Source organism: Geotrypetes seraphini, chromosome 7, assembly GCF_902459505.1.
Source record: "Geotrypetes seraphini chromosome 7, aGeoSer1.1, whole genome shotgun sequence".
NCBI classification, from domain to species: domain Eukaryota; kingdom Metazoa; phylum Chordata; class Amphibia; order Gymnophiona; family Dermophiidae; genus Geotrypetes; species Geotrypetes seraphini.
This window is the reverse complement of record NC_047090.1, coordinates 160,073,820-160,097,741: the sequence shown is the minus strand read 5'-3', so window position 1 is coordinate 160,097,741 and position 23,922 is coordinate 160,073,820. Positions and strand designations below refer to the sequence as shown.

At 40.4% G+C, this 23,922-nt stretch overlaps 1 protein-coding gene across 5 annotated transcripts in view; it reads left to right on the top strand.

Moving 5' to 3' along the window:
* Positions 1-23,438, top strand: part of RCOR1 (REST corepressor 1) — a 266,962-nt gene extending 243,524 nt beyond the window's left edge. For 2 of the 5 annotated variants that reach the window (XM_033953340.1, XM_033953339.1), the window contains exons 11-12: positions 11,917-12,146; positions 22,075-23,438. In XM_033953340.1, coding sequence (XP_033809231.1) covers positions 11,917-12,146; positions 22,075-22,116 — 272 coding nt within the window. In that variant the 3' untranslated portion in view covers positions 22,117-23,438. Of the gene's footprint in view, positions 1-983; positions 1,093-11,777; positions 11,833-11,916; positions 12,147-22,074 lie in introns of those variants that run through there. The other 3 variants (XM_033953341.1, XM_033953342.1, XM_033953343.1) reach the window with 3 other exon arrangements.
* Positions 23,439-23,922: the final 484 nt, after the last annotated feature.

Sequence of the window (23,922 nt, the reverse complement as noted above, 5' to 3'; positions counted from 1 at the left end):
AAACGAACTAAACCAAACATAATCTTATAACAAACATATCCCAATTTGAATAATACCCTGGCTTGTATTGGGATCCAATGTAATTTCTGGTTAAAAAAAAGGAAAGATGATCAAATTTCTTCAGATATCAAACGTACTGTGGATAATTTGTAACTTTTGGAAATTTTTATAGGAACCTGCTAATTATATTATATTGCAATATTCTAGGATATTTAAAAAAAGAGATTGCACCAATATTTCAAACAGATAAGATTCAAAATAAGAACAAATGGACCTTAACTTCCATAGCGTTACAAATCCTTTTCGAACTACCGAATCCAAGTGTGATTTTGTTGATAAATTCCATCTAAGTAGACTCCTAAAATTGTTATTGTTGGAATAATAATGTAATTAATCCCATTTAATTGTAACCTTTTTCAGTTTTTTCTTTTTTTTGTTTTAAATAGATTTTTTTTTATTAATTTTCTTTGACATGAAAAAAAGATTACATACAACTGCCCCTAGTAGAGCAACGTGAACACTGACAAGTATTACAACAGAGAAATAATATAAAAATCCAATACCTCAAGCAGTCTAGTGTATAAACTGTACTTAGCCATCTCATCCCCACCCCAAGGGAAATACAAATAGTAATAGAACCCAATCATCTATTGGATTGTGTAGAACCATATCCAGTACCCTTAGTTCATTAGAAAGAGTCAAAACGTTCATGATGCTTATCAGTCATGAGCTCCAGTGCCTTTAAGGAAATCAGTTTCACACACCAGTCTAGCAAAGTGGGACCAACTGATTGCTTCCATTTTAAGGCAATAACGCACTTGGCAGCTGCAAAACATAATCATTTAAAACGGATTTGCCATTGACGTCCTCTTTTATTATGAAGGCCTAGCAAACAGACCCTTGGGTCTAACTGCAGAGAAGAACCTAGGCCCTTCTCCATAATTCGAGTTGTAGAGGACCAAAAATTTTGTATACGTTCACAGGACCACCAAATATGGAAAAAGGTCCCTTTATCTATGAAACAGCGCCAGCACACATCAGTAGCAGACTGGGGAAACAGCCTGAATGCGGTCAGGAGTGTAATACCAACAGGTAAGAACTTTATAAGCATTTTCCTTAATCAATACACATCTTGAGGATTTAGATACTTCAAGAAACACTCTTTTCCACTCAGACCTAGACAGTGTTACCCCCACATCATTTTCCCATGAGATCATAAATTTATATTTTATAAAAGTACAATTGTTAAAGAACTTGTACAGCTGAGAAATGGGTCCTTTTAATGTACCAAGTGTCATACATAGATTTTCAAAGTGTTCTGATTCATCAGGATCATCCCGCAACCACCCTTTGCCAGAGATAAAATGCTAAATTTATATTTTTGGGAATACATCCCTTGGAAGTAACAGATAAAGCTCTTGTAACTCTTCAAATGGAATAATCGCTCCATCGTCTAGAAATTTGTCTAAATGAATTAAGCCCTTTTGTTCCTACCTAGGAAAAAACCCTCCCTCCTGCCCGCTTGCCCTAAGATAGGCTGAAATCTAATAGAAGAAAGTGAAGAAATCCCCTGATGCCCACTATATTTCTGCCGCACCCTATACCAAATTCCCACCAAATGAGAAACATATGGGTTAGTCCCAAGATGTGAGGCCCAAATAAAATGACACAAGGAAAGTGCAGGAGCGCTTCCTTGTTGTAACAGGGTCTACTTTAAATGTGCCTGCCTAACTTTCAAGATCCTGCATGGCATTCTTCCTCCTTTAATTCCTCTATCTTGGAATGCTGCGAGACCTGACATCACCAGATCTATCCAGAAGCTCAAATTATCTTTCCCCTCACTAAAAGGTGTTACCTTCCTTGAAAAATTAGGGAAATCTCTTCACTTCAAAACTACAGAGCTATGGAATAATTTCCCTGCCCAGCTGCGCAACCTGGGCTCTTTCCAACTATTCCGAAGATGCCTGAAAACTTGGACTTTTTTCAAAAATGTAAATTTCCGCTTCCCCCTACTACCAATTCCCACTGTACTTCCCTTTTAATTTTTGTAAACCATGTCAAGCTCTATATTTATAGAGAAGATGCAGTATATAAACTTAAGGTTTAGTTTAGTTTACACCCAGCTTATCCGGGGAAAATTCCCTAATTTGAGCTGCTCAATAATACCAGATTATATTTGGTATCCCCCTACCTCTAGTTTTTTATTTATTTAATTGTAACGTAAAACTGGCCATCCAATCATAAGAGCACAAGAATTGTTATACTGGGACAGACCAAAGGTCCATCAAGCCCAGTATCCTGTTTCCAACAGTGGCCAACACAAGTCCCAAGTACCTAGCTAGATCCCAAGTAGCAAAACAGACTCTATGCTGCTTATCCTAGGAATAAGCAGTGGATTTCCCCAAGCCATCTCAATACTGGCCTATGGACTTCTTTTAGGAAATTATTTAAACCTTTTTTAAATCCAGCTGATTTCACCACATTCTCTGGCAACAAATTCCAGAGTTTAATTACACGTTGTGTGAATAAATATTTTCTCCGGTTTGTTTTAAATCTACTACTTAGCAGCTTCATCACATGCCCCCCTAGTATTTTTGGAAAGAATAAACAAATGATTCATATCTACCCTTTGACTCCACTCATTATTTTATAGACCTTTGTCATATTACCCTTAAGCCGTCTCTTCTCCAATCTGAAGAGTCCTAGCCGCTTTAGCCTTTCCTCATAGGAAAGTTGTCTCATCCCTTTTATTATTTTTGTCACTCTACTCTGTACCTTTTCTAATTCTGCTATATCTTTTTTTGAGATATGGCGACCAGAACTGCACACAGTAAAACCTTTTCTATCCAAGATACAGCTAATGGGAAATTTGAGGAAACAGGGAATATCAAGGTAATATCTTCTGCATCAATATAGTGTAAGACTTGTAATTCAGTTAATTCCTTACTCAATGAAGAAAGATAGATGTTAAAGAAGGAAAGGGAAAGGGGAGATCCTTGAGGAACTCCGCATGGTATACTCCATTTATGAGAGAAAATTTCATCTCTTCTAACCTGATATACCCGAGATTGCAGAAAACTGTTAAACAGCAGAGGACATTACCTGATAGACCCAATGAATCGTGATCAACTAAATCAAAGGCACAACTTAAATATAATTGTAAAATCGAGGCATTTCATCCCAAATATAAAATACTAAAGAAGTGATTTATTAAAGAAACAAGTACAAGTACAATCCATTCACAGAGCTCTACTAAAAACTTTAAAGAAGTTTTGCTCATGATAGCTGGCCTGCAGCTATCTAAAGGGCAATAAGACTGTGAGTAGAGAATGACACGGGGACCATTTACTGCGGTAAACCACGGGTCACCGCAGTAAATCTGCAGGAATGGAGACATTTGCAACTGGTTTACTGCAGGAATGGGGACAAAACCTTTTACCGCCCCGTGGGAGTGGTGAAAAATCGTACTCCTGTGATTAAAAAAAATTGTGCCTGTGTCAGACTCGGCATCTTCTCCCCAGCTCCTCTTACGCTTATTTTACCTTCAGGAGCCAGCCATGCCATGATGAAGACAGAAGGAACCTAAAACCAAAGCCTGAGACCAATGTGATTTGAAGAATAAAATTACCAGACAACAAAAAGAAAAAAAATAAAGTTATTTTATATTTTGTGATTAGAATATTTCAGATTTGAAATATGTATCCTGCTAGAGCTGGTATTAGACATATCTGGGTCCGCAAAGTCCAGGCTGTGCTTCTTTAGCTTCCAGCTGGCTTAGGACTCTCTCTGACCAAGGGACAGTTGCCCTAGTTGCACTCCCCTAACATTATTCTTGCCATGTATGACTAAAGTATTCTGTTAGCTTGATTTTTCTATGTAGCATTCTGTAGTAATTTGGTTTGTTCAGTTTTCACAGTAGTGAAGGGGATATTTGTGAAAGGGAGGGGGAAATGGGTTTTGTTGAACCTTGCTCTGTTTTATTTGTGTTTATAAAATTACAATTGTCAGAGGAGAAGCTTCCGCCCACACACACGCAACTGCAGGGTGGCACAGGCAGACTTTCCTGGCATCAGTTTCTTTTCTAAAGCGCCGCGAAGGTAAGTGGGATGGAGGGAGAGAAGGGGCTGCGCGTGCGATCGGTGACCATGCGCATTCCCTCCCTTAAGTTTCTTTATGCCGCGAAGGTAAGAGGGAGGGAGGGAGATTCTCGTGCCGCTGAAGGGCGGTGAGGTGGCGAGAAGGAAGGGTGGATGCTGCGGGGATGGGGCAGTGAAGGGGACGGGGCAATGAAGGGGATGGCGGGTTTGGGGGACAGATTTTTTCCCCATGTCATTCTGTAACTGTGTTCTATAATTTTATGAAAGAAGATCTATCTGGCTGTGGGACGTGTTCTAAGCCAAATCCGCTAAACATGAATCATCCTGTGTATTAACTAAATTGCCAGAATAGCATAAATTAGGATTACAAGAGTCCCTGATATTGCAAACTTTTGTTTTAAAATAATTAGCTAGCATATCCGGGGACTGCTCATTGAAGTAACACTTGTCAAATCAGTAGCCAGTTTAAACAATACTTTTGTGTCTATCACAGTTAATCCAATTCAGGCAGTATAATATGCTCTGCATTTAGTTTTTTATAATCATGGGCTAAATCTCTCCATTGATTTTCCACAGCACTTTGTTGATCTGTATGCCATGCTCGCTCCAGTCTTCTTACTGAGCGTTTTAATGTTACCAGTTCCAAGTCAAACCATTTATCCAATTTACATATATATTTTAATTGTTTACATTTAGGGGCGATATCACGTATTTTATGACATTAAATTCCACTGCTCATTGAAATTAGCTGAGGACACAACAGTGGGGATTGAATCATATTTATTCCAAAAATCTGCTCCATCAATATAAGATCTTGTGAATAGCTGCTGCATAGTGGTCTGGTTACAAATCTTGGTTAACTGCCAATTTAGATTGAACTGATATTGATAATGATCTGAGTACAAGGACCATGCCCATAATCTCTCTGATATTGAAATGGCAGGAAACAGGGAATTCTTCCTTGATAGTGTTATTAGGTCTAAGTGATGACCTTTACAATGAGTGGAGGAGAAGCTAGGTATACTATAGTCCAATTACTCAAGAAAATTCAACACATCCTTCGTAGTAGGTTCCTCAGAGTTTTCTAAATGTAAATTAATATTGCCTAACAGTAGAGAGTAAGTTGCAGTGGATGAATTTTTGAAACTCATAAAATTCATCCCTGACAGAGACCCAGAATCCCGGGGTTATGTAAAATATATATTAAAGAATCTTTTCACGTAGAATCTTTTAACTGACAAGCTATAATTTCCATTTCCTTTTGTACATTTCAAATTTTGAACTTTGAATTCTAGGAATTAAGTGTAATCGCCACTTCTTTTCCATGTTTAATTCTCTACATAGAAGCACTATCTTGTAACCTGGGGGGCAAATGTCATAAATAATTGAATCATTTGCTGAAGGTAACCAAGTCTCAGTTAAAAAACACAACTTAATTCCTCCTCCACTAACCAGTCCTTGATTAAAACTATTTTACCTCTAACCGAACAAAGGAATGAGACTGTATTCTGTCTCCATATTCGCTTGATTGAGGGAGAGTGTAAATTTTTTTTGCTTCTTCCTCAAGGATAACGACAACCATCCACTTAAGTACATATCCACCCTCAGTGCTGATGTGCCTTTCATGTACCTTTTAACAACAAACCTCTGGCTACACACCCATTGGTTTCTCGGCTCATGAATTCAAAACCTCCAATCAAACCTCCTCCAGTTGCTTGGGACTTAAATTTTGTTCTCGCCTCTTTGATGAAACCTTCATTTGAGCCACTTGCAACTACACTCTTTAAATACCTCACTTGGAAAGTAGTCTTCTTAATTTGTATCACTTCTGCACGCCAAGTTAGTGAACTACAAGCACTAGTATCTGATCCACCTTACACAACTTTCTATCATGATAGAATTGTTCTTCGCACTTATCCCAAATTCCTACCAAAAGTAGTCTTGGAATTTCATCTAAACCAGTCTATAATACTACCTGTCTTTTTCCCAAAATCACATTACCAACTGGTGAAGCGGTGCTCCACACATTGGACTGTAAACATGCCTTAGCTTACTATCTGGATCGCACAAAGCCTCACAGAGCTACTACTCAGTTGTTCTTGTCCTTTGAGCCCAACGGGCTAGGAGCTCTTGTTACTAAGAGAACAATCTCTACATGGTTGGCAGACTACATCGCATTCTGCTATGCTCAGGCTGGGCTGCCATTGAAAGGTTGTGTCACAGCACATAAAATTAAGATCAAGGCCAACTTCAGTAGCTTATCTATGTTCAACTTCCATTGAGGACATTTGTAAAGCAGCCAACTGGTCGTCAATTCAGACTTTCACATCCCATAACTTTCTGGAGTCTCATTCAAGATGGAATAGTCAGTTTGATTAAGCAGTTCTACAAAATTTGTTTATATAGCAACTTCCCTCCATCCTTTAAATATCAGTTAGGGAGTTCCAACATGTGAGAATATGCTGCCTGCTTGTCCTAGGATAAAGCACAGTTACTTACCTGTAACAGATGTTATCCAGGGACAGCAGGCAGATATTCTTACAACCCTCCCGCCTCCCCTAGTTGGCTTCTTAGCTTGTTTACTGAACTGATGGTCCTGCAAGCTGATGTCAGGTGGAAAGGCACTTGCACATGGGCGATCTTGAGGCTTCTAAGAAGTTAAAGTGATAGTACATTTTTGCACTGTCCATTCTGGGCTCCATGGATGATGTCATCCACATGTGAAAATATCTGCCTGCTGTCCCTGGATAGCACCTGTTACAGGTAAGTAACTGTGCTATATCTGCAGGTGATTGAAGAGCCAGGTTTCTTTCCTTGCACAATTTAGCACTCCTAAAAACCACATCCCTATTTGGATCATAACAATATATCTGGTAGTACTTAGGATTTTCTACACTTGTTTCAAGCCATGTCTACATTTTCTTGAATTCTTATCTTAACAGTTTCTCTAGATAGATCGTAATGAGTCAGTCTTTCCCTTTCCCAGCCTGCTGTCCATTTCACCAGAAGTGAACTATTTTCTGGGCAGAGTTGAGTAAAACTTTATTTTAAAGACTTAATAGTCTCATTTTGACTTCCTTCTGCATATGTTTAAACTATTACAGAGTTCTCATGTTTAATATTACATCATTTACAATCTATGCAATTGCTGAGGTTCTTGCATTACAAGAGGGATGATATATAGAAAAACCACAGAGCACGGACTGGACTAGATTATGTGAAAAGAAACTAACAAAAAAACTGGTTCAGCATGACAGGATCAAGCTTCTTTCCCTCTGAGCTAGGGATCATCACCCTCCTGAAATTTGCACTCAGGCCTAGATTCTCAAAAGTTTGCATTAAAAACCGATGGGCTGCTGTCGCAGCCATTATAGTAGCGATTTTAAAAAAGCGAGTCATTCCCAAAAAGCACTCATGCAAATGAGGTTGGCAGAGAGTGCCCATCACTGGTGATAGCAATGGGCACATGCGCAGAATAAATGCAAAATAACCCCAAACAAAAACCAAATTGAGCCGCCGAAATCAAGCAACCCTCCACCCGACAGTGGGAGAGATCCCACTCCCGCCGCCAAGCAACATCCCCCTGGCAGCAGGTAAGATGCCTACTCTCTCCCGTCGCCAAGCAGCACCCTCCCCAGCAGCGGAAGAGATGCCTACTCTCTCCCGCCACCAAGCAACAGACCCCCAGCAGCGGAAGAGATGCCCATTCTCTCCCGCCACCAAGCAACACACCCCTGGCAGCGGAAGAAATGTCCACTCTCTCCCGCCACCAAGCAACGCCCCCCCCCCCCCAACACTTCCTCAGCAGCAGGAGAGATGCCTACTCTCTCCCACTGCCATTCAACCTCTCCCCTCCTTGCCTCCAACAACCCCCACCGTCTCTCCCTTACCTAACTTACGATGACTGGTCAGAGGAATGCCTTCTCCCTCCAGCCAGCAAGCCCACCTCTTCAAAATGCCGGGCCTTCCTCTCCTGGGATGCACTGGGGAGGGGCCTGAATCTCTGATTGGCCCAGGTTCTTTAAAGCTTCTCCTGTGGGAGTGGCCTTAAAGAACCTGGGCCAATTAGAACCTCAAGCCCCTCCCCGGATACAGTGGCCTAAGGGAGGGGCCTTAAAGAACCTGGGCCAATCAGAGCCTCAGGCCCATCCCAGGATGCACCAGGGAGGGAGGGGAAGGCCCGCCATTTTGAAGAGGCAAGCCAGCCATCTATCTAAGTAAGGTAAGGGGGAGATTGCAGAGGTCTTCGGAAGCACCAGGGGAGAGAGGTGCTGCATGGCAGTGGGAGAGTGTGGGCATCTCTCCCGCTGCTGAGGGGGTGTTGGATGGGGTGTTGCTTGGCAGTGGGAGGAAAGATGCAATGTCGGCTTTTAACAAACGTGCATAAGACATGCCTTTTATCCCATAAAATCTACTATACCTGTTTACTAGAAAGGATTAACTGTTCTTGTATTGTACAGCTTTGGTGGTCTGAGGTTTTTTGTTATAAATAAACAATTACAAAAAAAAAAAAAAACAACCTACTATAATTCGTATCTCACAGCTATAATACATGTGCTCAAGAAGCGTGCTCTTACCACTCCCCCTAAAAAAAGACTTATCAGTTATGTGAATCATGTAATTTTATTTTGTTTCATTAGCCACAGTCAAAACACGCCACGAGATGCACTTTTCATAGTGCTGGCACTGTATTGGCACCCATGGACCAGTTGCTGATTTTTTGTCGCCAAAAGCAGACGCTGCACTTGGAGAATGACTCGGCCATGTTTAAGAACCCACTGGACTGCTCGTTTCAATATCCAAGAGCCCATTTGCATGGCAGAGTCGGATAGTGCTAGAAAGCGTGCTAAAGACCGTGATAAGCCATTTTGATAATCTGCCACTAAAATGCATGCAGGCATTAAAGGCAACCTTAAGTTTTGAGAATCTGGCCCCGAGTCCCCTCCTAGCAGACAAGTAGCCTAATGTTTAGAGCAGCGGGCTGAGAACCAGAGGAATCTGGCTGAAATCCCATTGCAGTGCCTTGTGATGTTGGGCATTGCATCAAGTACAGACTTAAGGCTCCTTTTAAAAAGCTGTGGTAGTGAGTTCCCCGCGGCAAATGCAGCAAAGCCCATTCAATTCTTATGGATTTCGGTGCCCCAGGTAGATAGACAGTGAGCCTGCAGATAGATAAGGAAAAATGCTTGAGTATCTGAATGTAAAACCACTTAGACAACCTCCAACCTCCATTAAAAAAAACCTAATAAACTACACTTCTCCCTCCATGTTCGCGGGGGATGTGGGTGGACCATAGGCGCGAATATGGAAAACCCCCGAATAACTTTTTAAATGTTATTTGCGGTTTTTAGAAAAAGTCTTCCGTTTTTATTATTGGAACCGCAAATAACTTTTCTACAGTGATTTCTGGGCAGGCTGGCAAGCAGTGATTTCAGGGCAGGCAAGCAGCGATTTCAGGGCAGGTAAGCAGCGATTTTGAGGGCGGGTAAGCAGCTATTTCAGGGCAGGTATGCTGGGAAGAAGCCTTTCTATGGATGCTGGGAAGCAGCGTTTTTCTCAGTGCACACTGGGAAGCATGGAAGCAGCGAATTTGTGGGAGAAAGCATGGCAGTAGCGATTTTCAGAGTGATTGGTAAGCGATACACTTTTTTATCGGTACAGTAAAAGGAAAAAGAACTTTAATGATGGCGTAATTTGGGGGGGGCGGAGTCAGCTTCTGAAAAATTGCGAGCAAGCGAATCCGCAGATACGGAAACCGCGGATACGGAGGGAGAAGTGTAAATCTAATTTGCCATGGGAGAATCCCTACCATGGCTTTGTAAAAGGAGCCCTTAGACTGAGCCCTCTAGTGACAGAAAAATAATATACTGTACACCACTTTATGGCTTGCAGTCAATATGTAAGAATAACAAAAATATAAAGCGTCTGTGATTTTTAACAGGAGATTAAGTCCAGCTGCTTTTGTAATGGTCATTTGACCTTTGTGTTCTGGTGAGGTTGGATGGGAGACCCGTTAAACCTCCTCTCCCAATATTGTACAGGCCAATTTCAAATTATAATGCAGATCAAAAGACTAGGCCTCTTCTCTTGAGGGTGGGAATGTTTAGTTCATTCCTGAGGAAGATTTTAACCCTTTCAGGACCAAGGGACATATTTGTCCCATAACTTTAAAATCCTATAAATTTTGATTGGGATAGTCTACAGTTCTAAATTTGATATGTACGGATTCCATATGATACTGCCTTTATGTAAACAAACTGGTTCCGACATTCATTCATTAGCGTCGTTGCTAGATTGACGAGAAGATTCACTTGCCACACTGTCCATAAGCCAGAAGTGTGATTTTTTTAAATAAAAATAATGATATTTCACAAAAAAAATCAATTTTAGGGCATCTGCAAGCCCTTTTTACCATAAAAATGTCGTCAAAACCACAAAAATTGGCCTACGATCCTTATGGTCCTGAAAGGGTTAAGGCAGGGGTTTTTGGCAGGAAGCACATTAATCTCAGAAAATTTTTTGCTATCGTTTTTGTAACTTGATTTACTAATATTTATATTTGATAGTAAATTCTTATTAGGATTCAGTTTTAAAAGTATTTTCTCCCAGTCTCCATCTGTGGGGAAGGGGGGGAAAAAAACCCCATTTAGAGGTTATTAATCAAAATATCTAGATTCCAAACTTAGATCTCAGTAAGTAAAACTGTTCTCTAGTGAGTACCTTAGCTTAGGCAACCGAAAAGGGGTAGCAGGTAGTAGAGGTTGGGTCAGGGAGGAGAATTTAGGGGCTTATCGCTGATATTCAGTATTAGGGGCCAGATTCTACAAACAGCACCAATATCTGTGGCCGCCTAAAAAACAGCTGCCGATCACGTGTCAATTGTGCAATGGCGCCATTTGTAGAATCGCAGCTACCTCAACCATAGGCACTAGAAATGTAGGCCAGGGTTTTGAAGGCCTACATTTCTGGCACCTATGCTTGACATGAATCGCATTTACGGAGGTGCCTAAAAACACCTAGGGTTGTTTCTGGTATTAACCACGCCTACTTCAACTTAGGCATTCTAGGCACCTCTATAGACGCGATGAACGTGCCATTTTCATAGGTGCTTCTAGATTCCTACTTTTTTTTTTTTACAATTTTTTAATTGATTGTAGCAGGTTTCTGGGTCTTGCCATGTCTGTGTAGAAAGAACCTACCCTGAAGAAAGTCACAGCATGATGGCTGAAACGTCAGTTCTTTCTACACAGACGCGGCAAGATCCAGAAACCTGCTACAATCATGACGCCAGCTGCAGAAGCCTAAAAGAACAATTTTTAATTGTTTGCCAATTTTTAGGCGTCATTAGGTTACCTGTCAGCACCTAGCTTAAGATACTGTTTATAGAATATGCTCCTAGGTGCATAGTAGGAAGTCTGCATTGCCAGGTAGGGAGTAGTAGCAGGAGCTCTGACATGGCAAAGCTAATAATGATATGGCTGTTTGTTTTGGAACCAGGCCAGAAAAAGGTTACCAACCCCTTTTATGTAAGATATTTGCAATATTTGGTTGGTACCTGGTTTTGGTGGTTCCTTGGTATATTGCAAACCCCCCTTGGGTTACATGTTTCTCCTGTGGTCTTTGTACGTGCGGAATTTTAGTCCCCTTATAATCTCTTTGTGGGTTTAATTTCTTTTGTAGGTTCTGCCTTCCTTTTTACTAGATTTCACCTCAGTTCATCTTCCCTTGATCCTCCAATCTGGCCTGTATCTGCACCTGATGCTTGCAGCATTAAGACACCTACTTTCCTTTTAAAAAAAATATCCTGTTTTCTTTTCAGCAATCAGGAAGTATGGCCGAGATTTTCAGGCTATCTCTGATGTGATTGGAAACAAATCAGTGATCCAAGTGAAAAACTTTTTTGTAAATTACCGACGCCGCTTCAACATAGATGAAGTTTTACAAGAATGGGAGGCAGAACATGGTAAAGTGGAAGAAAACGGTGGCAGTGACCAGAAGTCTCTCAAGTTACCTGAAACTGCTATTAGAATGGCTGACGAGGAAGATGAGGTACCTTTATTTCTTTCAAGTTAGCTCTACTCTACATATGTTGTTATAACTCCTTAGTGCAGCAGCTGGAATTCCTTACTTGACTATTCTGGGTTGTTTCTGGATCTCCTGTCTTGGTAGATTTCAGTTTAAAGCAGGTGTTTTTTTTTTTTTTTGCTTGGAAAACAGGTACTTAGAGGCAGGACTGTTGTGAAGGGAGGAGGTCTGAATCATGGTGACCTTTCAAGGTACTGCACTTTGGAAGATCCCATGCCTACATGATAGTCCTACAAAGCTCAGTCTTTATTATAACATTTATAATTCACTCCTCTCCCCCCTTTGGATGGTAATTTTGTAAAGCATATTTTACATGTGGAAAATTGCATGGTCAAATACGTGCATAAAAGTAAGCATGCCAACGAAATCATGCATACTTGTATACATGCAGGGTGCAGAAGTATTCCCAGGATAGATAGTAGGCAGAGTTGGGGCAGTTGCTACCCCTTTGGAGCAGGTGAGAATTGGTGTGCTACTGGAGCTCTTTCTGGGTGCCAATTTAAAAAACCACATAGTTCACAAATGACTCAATACTGAGAATATAGGTGGATTTCAGATTCCCAAATAGTATGGAATGGTTAAGATTCTTTTGGAATCAAAACCATTTCTTAGTTTTCTTTAGTTTTTGTTGGTTAGATTGTGGTATGCCTCTCCATTTATTGTGGGCTTGAAAAGGAATGTTTGTGTTTGTATATGATTGTAAAAGTTTGATGTAAGTTGCCTTTATCCTCGGTATCTTTGATATTGTAAACTTTTAAATTCATAAATTAAAAAAACCCACATAGGTGCATATGTTGCCTTTCTAAAACAGTGCCTCTTTTTGACATTCCACATAGGTGGTGTCTTTGTTTTTTTAAACTTCCCTCCAAAAGGGCTGCTCAGAGCAGTGTACATATTATTTAAAAAAAAAAAAAAAGTACAGCACAGCAAAATAAGCAAAATAGAAAATATAAAAGCATCAGAGAGGAGCATTACCAAAAGACACAAGGAAGGCAAATAAGGAAATAGCCATGTTTTTACTATTGTAGGAAAATTCAAATGACACAGTTCTTGCCTAGATTAATTTGGGAAACCATTTACAAAATAGGATTTACTGTTTGAAGAGTAAATATAAAACTAACAAAGCGACCTGGCTGGAATGCAGCTATTGGGGACTTTTCTTGCACAGTTTTTAAAGTGAGACCCATGTTGAATGGGCATAACAGAAATAGTCCCCCCCCCAAAAAAAAAAAAAAAAGTCTGAAAACTGCAGCCTATGACCAGCTTGTGAGCTTCATAAAGCAACCCACACATATCCCATTATAATTATTCAAGTGTGGGGAACCAGAGGTTGAGCCACTGTCCTCAAAGAAGTAAAAATCCAGAAACGGTCAGCATCCTCTCACCAATTAATGCCAAGCCCACTTTTGGTAAGCTTAATTGCCTCTCCTTTCTCAGGCAGGCGGCATGAAAGACTAGGGGTTCTTACCCTGCTGGTAATCCTTCTGCTGTTGTAGTGACATGCAACACAAAAATCCCCAAAATGGTGGCTGCTTTAGATGCTTAAGTCCGCTGGGTTTTCATAAGGGCAAAACACCCGCTTTGTACAGCACCAGGCACTATCAATAAATGAATGAATAGATGAATAATATTTCAATTTAAGTGACGGGGTGTCCTCAGTGTGTAGGGTCAGCGATAGGAGGAGACCTCCAGCGCTATACATCATAGGTACAAATTAACCAACCCATACCAGCACACCATCATCGGACACCTCACGTGTGCTCAAAGAAATAAGTGATAAATAACTTAAACAGTGATGTAAATACTTTGTAAATTACACAGGTGCTTTAGCAAGTGGAAGACCCACTAGGAAAACTCCCCGGAAAACTCCCCAGCCAACTCCCACAGATAGTAAACTCAGACTTAGCTTGATCCTTGGTTCGAATGTCCGTAATTAAAACAGGAGAGCATATTCACTGTGCATCCTGAAGTCAGGTTCGATCAGGTTCAACCAAGCCAGGTTTCGGAAACACAAAGTCCCTTCAGGAACCTGTAGCCAAAAAAAGGCACAACAATGACCCGCGTCGTCAGAATCGACAAAGTTAGAACACCAAGCCAGCTGAGAGGAGGGCGGAGCGGATTGCTTAATCTGTACCTTTGAGGTATAGCGCTGTAGGTCTCCTCCTATCACACTGAGGACACCCCATCACTTAAATTTAAATATTATTCATCTATTCATTCATCTATTGATAGTGCCTGGTGCTGTACTAAGCAGGTGTATTGCCCTTATGAAAACCCAACGGACTTAAGCTGCTTTATTTAGCTGTAATGACATGGGCAAAGCACTGGCGGGAGAAGAAAGGGAAAGAGGGGGAAAAGTATCTGAGTAGAGGGCAGCAGAGGGGTGAGATTTATTTATTGCATTTATGTTCCGCATAAAACTGTGCAGATTACAACCATTCATACATAATAAAATTCACGTTATAACAAACAACCCCCATAAACAAATCAACATGCTAAAACACACTACTAAAAGCAAATGATCCAACAACCAAAAAAACAAAGTCAAAATCTCAAATCCCACCAAAAAAAACCCCTAAAGGGTTCTATTAGTACTTTTCTCTGTCTCCTCTCCTTTCTCCATTCAGTATCTCTTATACCACCCAGGCATCACTGACCCCCAACTTTTCAGCTTTACCATAACAATGCTTGGTTTCCCTTTTCTTGCCATTAAGGGAATCCTCTGTGTATATTCTCCTCCTTTTTGAATTGTCATTGTTTTTTTCTTCCATCTTTCGTAGGGCATTCTAGGCATCCACAACCCATTCTGTGAAAAAAAATATTCCTGATGTTTCCTTCGAGTCTGCCTCCTTGCTGCTTCATATATTGTCTCCTAGTTCTACAGCTTCCTGTGTTTGGAAATGTGTTTATTTACTTTTGTTGATTACTGTTTAATTACAAATTTCTAAGCGGAATACAATTTTTTAAAAAAAATTAATACATCCCCCTATTTTCTACTATGCCCTCATAGACAGTCATAAAACCTCTACCATAATTCATAAAAGAAAGAAAGCAAAGAGCAAAAGGAAAATCCCTACTCCATGGGAAAAGTATGTGTACAAACCAAGCTTTGATTTCCTTCCTAAATGCAAGGTAGTTTCCCTGGTAGTTTGTCCTTTGCCAATGAATTCCAGAGCTGAAGGCCAAAATAAACAAATGTGGACTGCCTGGATCGGCTACAGACCAGAAACAGATAAAACGCCCTACTGGGAGGAACAAAGTTCCCTTACAGACACATAAGGGATTCATAAATCATCTAAGTAATGATACTAGACATACAATCTTAAAATTAATACATTATTCAGCTGGTACCCAGTGACTCTCTCTTGGCACTGGTATCATATGTTCATGAGCCTTCAGTCTCGCCTACAGCCTGGCGGCAATATTTTGTACCAGTTGTAACCTTTGCAGCTGCCTGTTGGAGAGATCATGTAGTACTATAAAAACAAAAAAAGCTTTTATCCAGCAGCTTCTTAATTCTCCTCAAAATCTGCAGAGACCCAAATGGTAGCTGAGAGCTGAATCCTTTAGGACCCAAAAATTACCAACAATCGCACTAAGGGGGAGAGTGTGGCGCAGCAGTTAAAGGTACAGCCTTAGCACCCTGGGGTTGTGGGTTCAAACCCATGCTACTCCTTATGACCCTGGGCAAGTCACTTAATCCCCCCCCCCCCATTGCCCCAGGTACATTAGATAGATTGTGAGCCCGCCAGAACAAAGAGGGAAAAATGCTTCAGTACCTGAATAAACTCATGTAAACTTTTCTGAGCTTTCCTGGGAGAACAGTATAGAAAATTGAAGGCTGCAGTATAGTATTAATGATGAACAAAACTGTTAGCCTTCAATTCTCTTCTAACCTGGCACAAAGGAACACAAAGTTGAATATTGTCTACATACAAGTAGCATCTGACATCAAATTGCTCACAAAAGAAGGAAGGAAATGAAGATAGATGTTGAACAGAAGGAGGGATAAGGGTTTGGGTTGCCATGGACTTTCGTTATATTTTTGCTTGTATTTGGATGGTCCTCAATGTTCTGCATTGTTTTTTTTCCTTGGAACATGTCCTATCGGTGGCTATTATTAAGCTCATCTTGCTGTGCTTGGTTAAATAAAGAGTTATAAAAAAAAGTCAACCCCTGAGGAATACCGCATTTGAGCTCCTAGGGCAGAGCAGGCAAATTACAATCCATATACCCTGGTCTGCCGGTGTCTAAATTCGGTTCGTAGTCAGTGGTGCGCAAGACACTAGTGCGCCGACAATTCAGCGCAAGACAGAAGCACGCCACAGAAAGCCGCTGAAAAACTTATTTTTTAAGAGCTCCGACGGGGAGTGTGGGGGGGGAACTCCCCCACTTTAATGCATAGTGTTTGCGCTGCCGTTGGGGGGAGGGTGCAACCCCCCCCCCACACATTATAGACAAAACGGAACTTTCCCTGAAAAAAATCGGAAACTGTTCTGTTTTCTCTATAATGGGGGGGTTGCACCCCCCCTACACCCCCAACAGCAGCGCGAACACTATGCATTAAAGTGGACACCCACCATCAGAGCTCTTAAAAAAATAGGTTTTTCTGCGGCTTTCAGCGGCGTGCTTCTGTCTTGCGCTGAATTGTCGGCGCGCTGGTGTCTCGTGCGCGATTTTCCCGTCACCCTAAATTCTGGCCCACTCCATTCCAACAAGGTTTATGTTATCTTCAGCCCATCGTTTCATTCTTGCTGCCAACAAGATAAAAGCAGAGATAGGAGTGCACTAAGGATCTCTCCATTTGCCCTATCATACCTCAGAGCCAGTGATCTCAAACTTAAGCCCTTTGCAGGGCCACGTTTTGGATTTGTAGGTTCTTGGAGGGCCTCAGAAAAAATAGTTAATGTCTGATTAAAGAAATGACAATTTTGCATGAGGTAAAACTTCGCAGCCTTGCACCTTTGTAACTCAAAGCGCAATCTCCTTTCTCTTCTCCTACTTATGCTCTGAATATCGTCAACTGTATAATGCTACTCATTGTGAAACCATGTAATACACAGCCCTGTAACTCTCCTGTTACTATCACTAGATGTTCAATGCTATACTCTGTAATTCGCTGTCTGTACAGTTTCTCTTCATTGTAAACCGCCTAGAAGACGCAAGATTGTTGGCGGTATATAAGAATAAAGTTGTTATTATTATTATTATTATTTATAGTTTATAAATCTTTCCTTTTGGCTAAGTCTGTTTTATTTTACGTTTATGCTTTTCCTCCTAGTAAAAATTTACAAATAAATACTCTCCTGTTGAAATCAAGACAAAACATCAGTATTTAGATTATGATAAACATACCGAGGGCCTCAAAATAGTACCTGATGGGCTGCGAGTTTGAGACCACTGCTAAGAGCCCTGGATGGCTGTTTTTAATGGCTTGTTGAAATCAGTGTGTCATTAAAGGTGGACATGTAGGGCTCTGAATGATAACAACAAAGCAACCTTCAGACGCGCTAGTGCACTCTCACCTCTGCTCTCATCTCAGCATTGTCTTTCACTTGATCAGGAACAACAACCATCAGTAAGGAAGAATAGATTCTTCCAAATTACCAGTGCTACATGTATTTATTTTCACAGTGATTGATAGAATCATTATTTGGTAATTGAATTGCCAATTCTTGATTCTATTAGTATAAAACTGAATTTGTGTGTGACACAGGTAATTTGAGAAATCCTACATTTCCTGTAGATACGATGGTTGAGGACCCCTCTTCTTTCCTCAGCTCCTCAAAACATAGATCCCATCACCCCTTCTGCCCAGCCATGGCTTCGAATGTTGCCCCTGGACAGATGTTTGCACATTCCTTTCTTTGAGCTTGGATGTTACCTCTCCTCACAAATTGTTCAAGTCTTACTTAATAAATGAGCTAATATATGACTTCACCTGTCCTCCTACACCCACCCTGGATATTAGCTCTAAAAGTTGATCCTGGACAATGTGTTAAAAAGGTGGTGGATAGATAAGAAACAGCACTGAAGAATTATGAGTAGAATTTACTGCCTGAAGTTTCCAATAGGCCCAGATTCTGAAAGTGGCGTCATAATCAGCAGGTGCCTAAAAAAAACATGCCCTCAATCTAGACCGCTAGTTGCCAAAGCAAAGAAATACGTCAGATTCATTTTACATCATCTGCCTCTAGCAGTCATGTTGGATCTTGTAACCCACTGGATTGTAAAGAGTATACTGTCTTTCTGTAGTATATCGATGACTTATTCCACCATTGTGGTAAGGCTTACTGGCCTGTAGTTTCCAACTGCTTCTTTTTTGCCATGTTTATGAGGGGGAATCATGGCTGCCGCCTCCAATCCCACAGAGTCTCCCATCTGGAAAGATCAATTAAACACATCCTTCAGTAGATTTATATGAATCTCTCTGAGCAACCTTAACTTCTGCCAGATTATGATTATAATAATTAGGGCTGTACTGAATATCCATTTTGGATTCAACTTGGCTCTGAATATATGATTCATATTTGGTCAAAAAGCAATTTAAAATTGAATAAGGAAAGGGAATGGGAACTTGTATACCGCCTTTTTGTGGCTTTGGCATTTTAAAGCTGACATTCAGAGCAGTGGGCACTGGAGGATTAAGTGACTTTCCCAAGGTCACAAGGAGCAGCAATGGGATTTGATCTCTCAACCTATGGGTGCAGAAGCAGCCACAGCCCTTCCTATGAATGGGGTTCTACTGTACTAAAGACATGATTTCTGATTTCACATTGCTTCTTTTATTATTTGTTAAAGCTTCATGCCTATTATTCATATTCAGTCAAATATTTTTCATTTGTATTCGGTCGAAGAGTAAAATATGCTATTTGGTACAGCTCTAGCAATGATGGGTATTTCTTGTGCTATTTATTTGCGGAAACTAAGAACTGTTTTGAATATACTACTACTATTTATCACTTATATAACGCTGAAAGGCATAAGCAGCACTGTACATATTGACATTTAATAGATGGTCCCTGCTCCGAAGAGCTTACAGTGTAACTTGGACAGACAGACATGGCATACAGGGTGAAACTAGAAGCCAAGGGAGGAGAACAGCGCTTCAAGTGATCCCAGGACAGAGCCTTGAGGTACACCAATCGATAGCAGGAAGGCTGTAGAGAAGGAACCACCATTGCGTACACCGAAGGTGCGATGGGCGAGATAGGAAGAAAACCAGGAGAGAGCAGAACCCTGGAATCCCAGCAAAGACAGCGAATATATAAGTGAAAAATGTAGAGTGTGCTATCCAAAGCTATCTGTGCAATTGGGCAGTGGTTTTGTCTCAATTTTGCAAAGAAGCTAGAGGCATTCCAAAGGAGGGGCCATACCTTATAGCATAACAGCAATATTTTGCTGCAGTATATATAGGTTATAAGCCCAGGTTTGGTTACAGAAAAGGCAAGTATAACTTTAGACGTACAAGCTTACATGTATAAAGCCACATGGGTATATCTGGCCACCTGACTTGTATATTCAAGGTGCTCAAATATACATATAAAACTTTGTACATGCAATAATTATACTTCTAATATCTGCCTGGTTATTGATTTCTTAGGAGGTAATTTTATAAAGGATTTTTTACATGTTAAAGGTTTGTATAAAATTACGCCAGGGTTATGTGCGCAAAAGTACCTGCAGCACCAAGAAGGCATGTACTTTCATAGAATCTGTATTGAGCTATATTTGTAGGTAGAGTTGCATTTTATACAAGTGCTTGCTCTTGAACAGGCATAAATGTCGGTGGCTTCAACTTAGCCATGATTTCTGCCAGTTTACCTCTAGTATTTTATAAAGATACATAGGTACCTGTATGCCTTTATAAAATAGTCTGGAAATAGGCACCTTTTCATATAGGCAATCTGTTATAAAATGTGGTTGGTTTTGGTTTTTTTTTAATTAACGGAAAGTTCAACTCTTGTTGATGCGGAAAGAATGAACTTAACAGACTTTTTGGAGAATTCCCTGAAGTAGTCACGGAAAGGATTACTCTCTTGGTGACGTTTGCCTCGGAGCATGACAGAGACATGGAGGGGCATAATCGAAAGGAACATCTAAGTCCGTTTTCGTCCAAGTTGCAAGTCGTCCAAAGTAAAAAAACAGCTTAGGGCACATTTTTGAAAAATAACATCCAAATTATTTTCCGTTTCAAAAATCGTCTAACTATACATCCTGCCAATCTGATAATCCAAGCTGCTAAATCGTCCATCTTTATACCACATTTTCATCCAACTTTTCGTCTAAGGCAAAAACACCTAGAAACTGACCTTTTGGACATGGGAGGGGTCTAAAAAGTGATGGACTGGACAACCAGTGGGATACCTTACAGGGCACTGCTATGAATTTCACAAAAAGAGTGTCATGTCTTCATCTCACTATAGCTCCCTTATAGGTCATGGGGAGCCCCCCAAACCACCTCCAGAATCTCCTAGACCCACCTATCTACCACCCCAATAGCCCTTATGGCTGCAGAAGCCACTTATAGGGCAGTACAAAAGGGTTTAGGGTTTTTTTTAGAGGAATGCACATGTTTAACCAGTAATGCAGTGATTACAGTGGTTTATGGGCATGGGTCCTCCTCTCCATGGGTCCCTAACCCACCCCCAAGACGACTTAAGCTGCATCTGTGCAGGTCGACTAGGCTTTCCTATGCCAGGCTGCCAGGTGATGATGGTCTGAAGGCTGAATTTTAAAGGTGTGATTATGATTTTTATGGGGTTGGGGGGGATTGGTGATCACTGGGGTAGTGTGTGGGGGTCTGTAGTGCTTATCTGGTGACTTTAGGTGGATTTTTGTAACTTAGACCATGTTTTAAATGGTCTAAGTCACAACGTCCAAGTTCCGTCTATGCTAGGGGTCTCAAGTCCCTCTTGAGGGCCACAATCCAGTCGGGTTTTCAGGATTTCCCCAATGAATATGCATGAGATCTATGTGCATGCACTGCTTTCAATGCATATTCATTGGGGAAAACCCGACTGGATTGCGGCCCTCAAGGAGGGACTTTGAGATCCCTGGTCTATGCTGTGCTGTATAACTTTTGGTTATACATGCAGTACAACTAAGTCTAAGCCTGCCCACGTCCCGCCCAAATCCCGCCCTCAACACTCCTCCTGAAACGCCCCATTTAGCTATGGTCGTTCAGCGGCACTGTGAAGGCCTAGGTCGTTTTTAAATACGTCCAAAACCCGGTTTTATAATCGGCACTTGGATGTTTTTGACTGATGATTGTCCAAGTGCCGACTTAGGCCGGTTTTTGGACGTTTTTCTCTTTCGGTTATGAGCCCCTTAGTTTTTAGACTTTACTTCAGACATATGAATGATAAGTTCTTTGGCTCGGCAATTTGGATTTTTCCAGATATTGCTCAAGTGACACAGAAGAGGAGAAAATAATTTTTGCTTTACAAACCCAGAGCTTTGGCCCTGGGTGTATCTTTTATATTGAAATTTCTGGCCAAATGCTGTGTATCACTTCAAGGGAAAAATTTCTGTTTTTCAAACCAAAGCAATTGTTGGAATTTATTTTGCCCAAGGAAGGGGGGGGGGGAGTGGTGATTGGTCCGATAGCTCTTCCTGCAGTTTAAAGTACAGGCTGTTGGGGGCTTTACATCAGTGTTTCCTGGGCTGTTCTTATAATTGATATATATTTCTTTATACTTATTCTAATGCTTGGATCTTTAGTTCTTAATTTTGTGGACTAAATAACTTATTAATTTTCTTGGATCTTTAGTGCCAATCTGTATTCAAGTATTAATGTGCTTGTTTAAAAATTTTGAAAAACTGAATAAATAAAGAATAAAAATAATAATAATAATTTTAAATTAACAGGCTTGTTTATTTTTCCCCTTAGACTACATCTCTTCTTGATGTCAGATATGCCTCCGCATCATGAGAACTGGTCACCTAGAACAATTTGCGTTTGACTACTGTGTTATTCAGGACATCAGGTATTAACAAACCTCAGACAGCCATCTGCATCTTCTTTGTGGACGAGCAGCTACTACCAAAAATGGCAAACGCTTAAGAGACATATGCTGCATCTGCCTTAAATCCCTTCCTCATCCTTGTGATTGCTTCCAGTTTATTGGACAAGCTCCCAGGATAAAAGTCCATTTCATCAGCTTCAGACTTGTGCGCTGGTGATTTTTCACAGTCTACAAACAAATATAAGGTCTTGACCAGTCTTCAGGAGTCCAGATTTCCTCTGTCCCAGCCCTGATGTTTTACAGTAGGGTAATCTAGACCGGTCATGCCCAGGAGGTATAACTGTAGTTGAGCACGGCTTTCAGATATTTGCTTTTGAGAGTAATGCAATGATCACAATATAATAATTATTAGTGAGCTTTCTCTAAAGAAGATTCCTCTAGTCTTTCTGCACACTTGCAAATTACAGTACATTTCAGGAAAATATACAATGACCTGAATTGTAAAAAGCAGAGAAATATTCCGAAGGGTCTGAAGTTGTATAATACTATATATTGGATTTCACTTTCTACTCCTTGCTACATTTCAAAATGTTATACTTTACAGAAGGTTCACTAATGGTCTTAGAAACGTTTTTATTAGCTCTTAATGTAAAAGGGAATACTTGGCTTGAAACAAAGACATTTTGTACTACATAAGTTAGGTCCCCAATTATAAAACTACCTGAATATTTTAATGCACATTAATTTTTACATTAAGCACATAGTAAATAGGCCCCATTGAAAATATCGAGCTTGCATTTTTTAATATGCATTAAGCGGGGAGTTATCAACGTGGGCTATTGTTAAAAGTCAGATTATTTAACCACAAGTTAAGGTTAGTTTAGCACCACATTGATAATGGTAGCCCACATTGATAACTTCCTCCCTAAATCAGATTAACCCATGTTAATGTGCATAAAGGGTTAATGTAACTTTGTAAATGAGAGCCTTCTTTCAGCAGAGCTTAGAAAAGATTAAACTGAAACATCAGTATTTGATGCTTCGAAAAAGTAAACTTCATGCTGGGATTTCTAATGGCTGTTAAACTAATATGAAACTGTGCTGGCAATATTACGTCTGTTTTCTCACCCCTTTGCTTGTCAACGGCTGCTTTCCTATTTATTGTGCTAACAGAAAGGGGGTTATAATGCTTTTTTTTTTTTTTTTTTAACCATTAGATTTGGGTGTATATTTGCAAAATTAATGTAAGTTCTGATTGTTGAGAATGGATATAAAATTTGATATGTTTTGTTTTGGTCCTTTGACCCTTATGTCCTCTTCACCATCTTTACAGAGCCTTCCATCTAGAAATGCAGAATGTTTCTTGGTACTTTCCCTTTCATGCCCTTTTCTGTCAGATACTGAATGAGGTTGTCTGTCGGAACTTGCAGTTGACCAAAGTAACTTTTCACTGCTGGATCAACAAGATGGTTATAGAAAGCCTCAGAAAGTAGAACTCTTGAGGAATGTGTCGTATTTGAAAGTTACAGAAGAGCAGCTAAAAATGCAGTTTATCAGGGGGATACAAAGTTTGGGCTAGTAGTGATGAGTTCAGGTTTGAATGTGACACCAACATGATCCAAGACATGACATCTTGAAGCATAGAAATTGTCTGATGATCTTATCATATATTTTCATTGTCCCGGCCTTGTATGGTACTAGAGATCCTGCTTGAATTTTTTTTTCCAAGGATCTTCAACACTTGTTTCATATCTTATTCAGTTCAGATAATC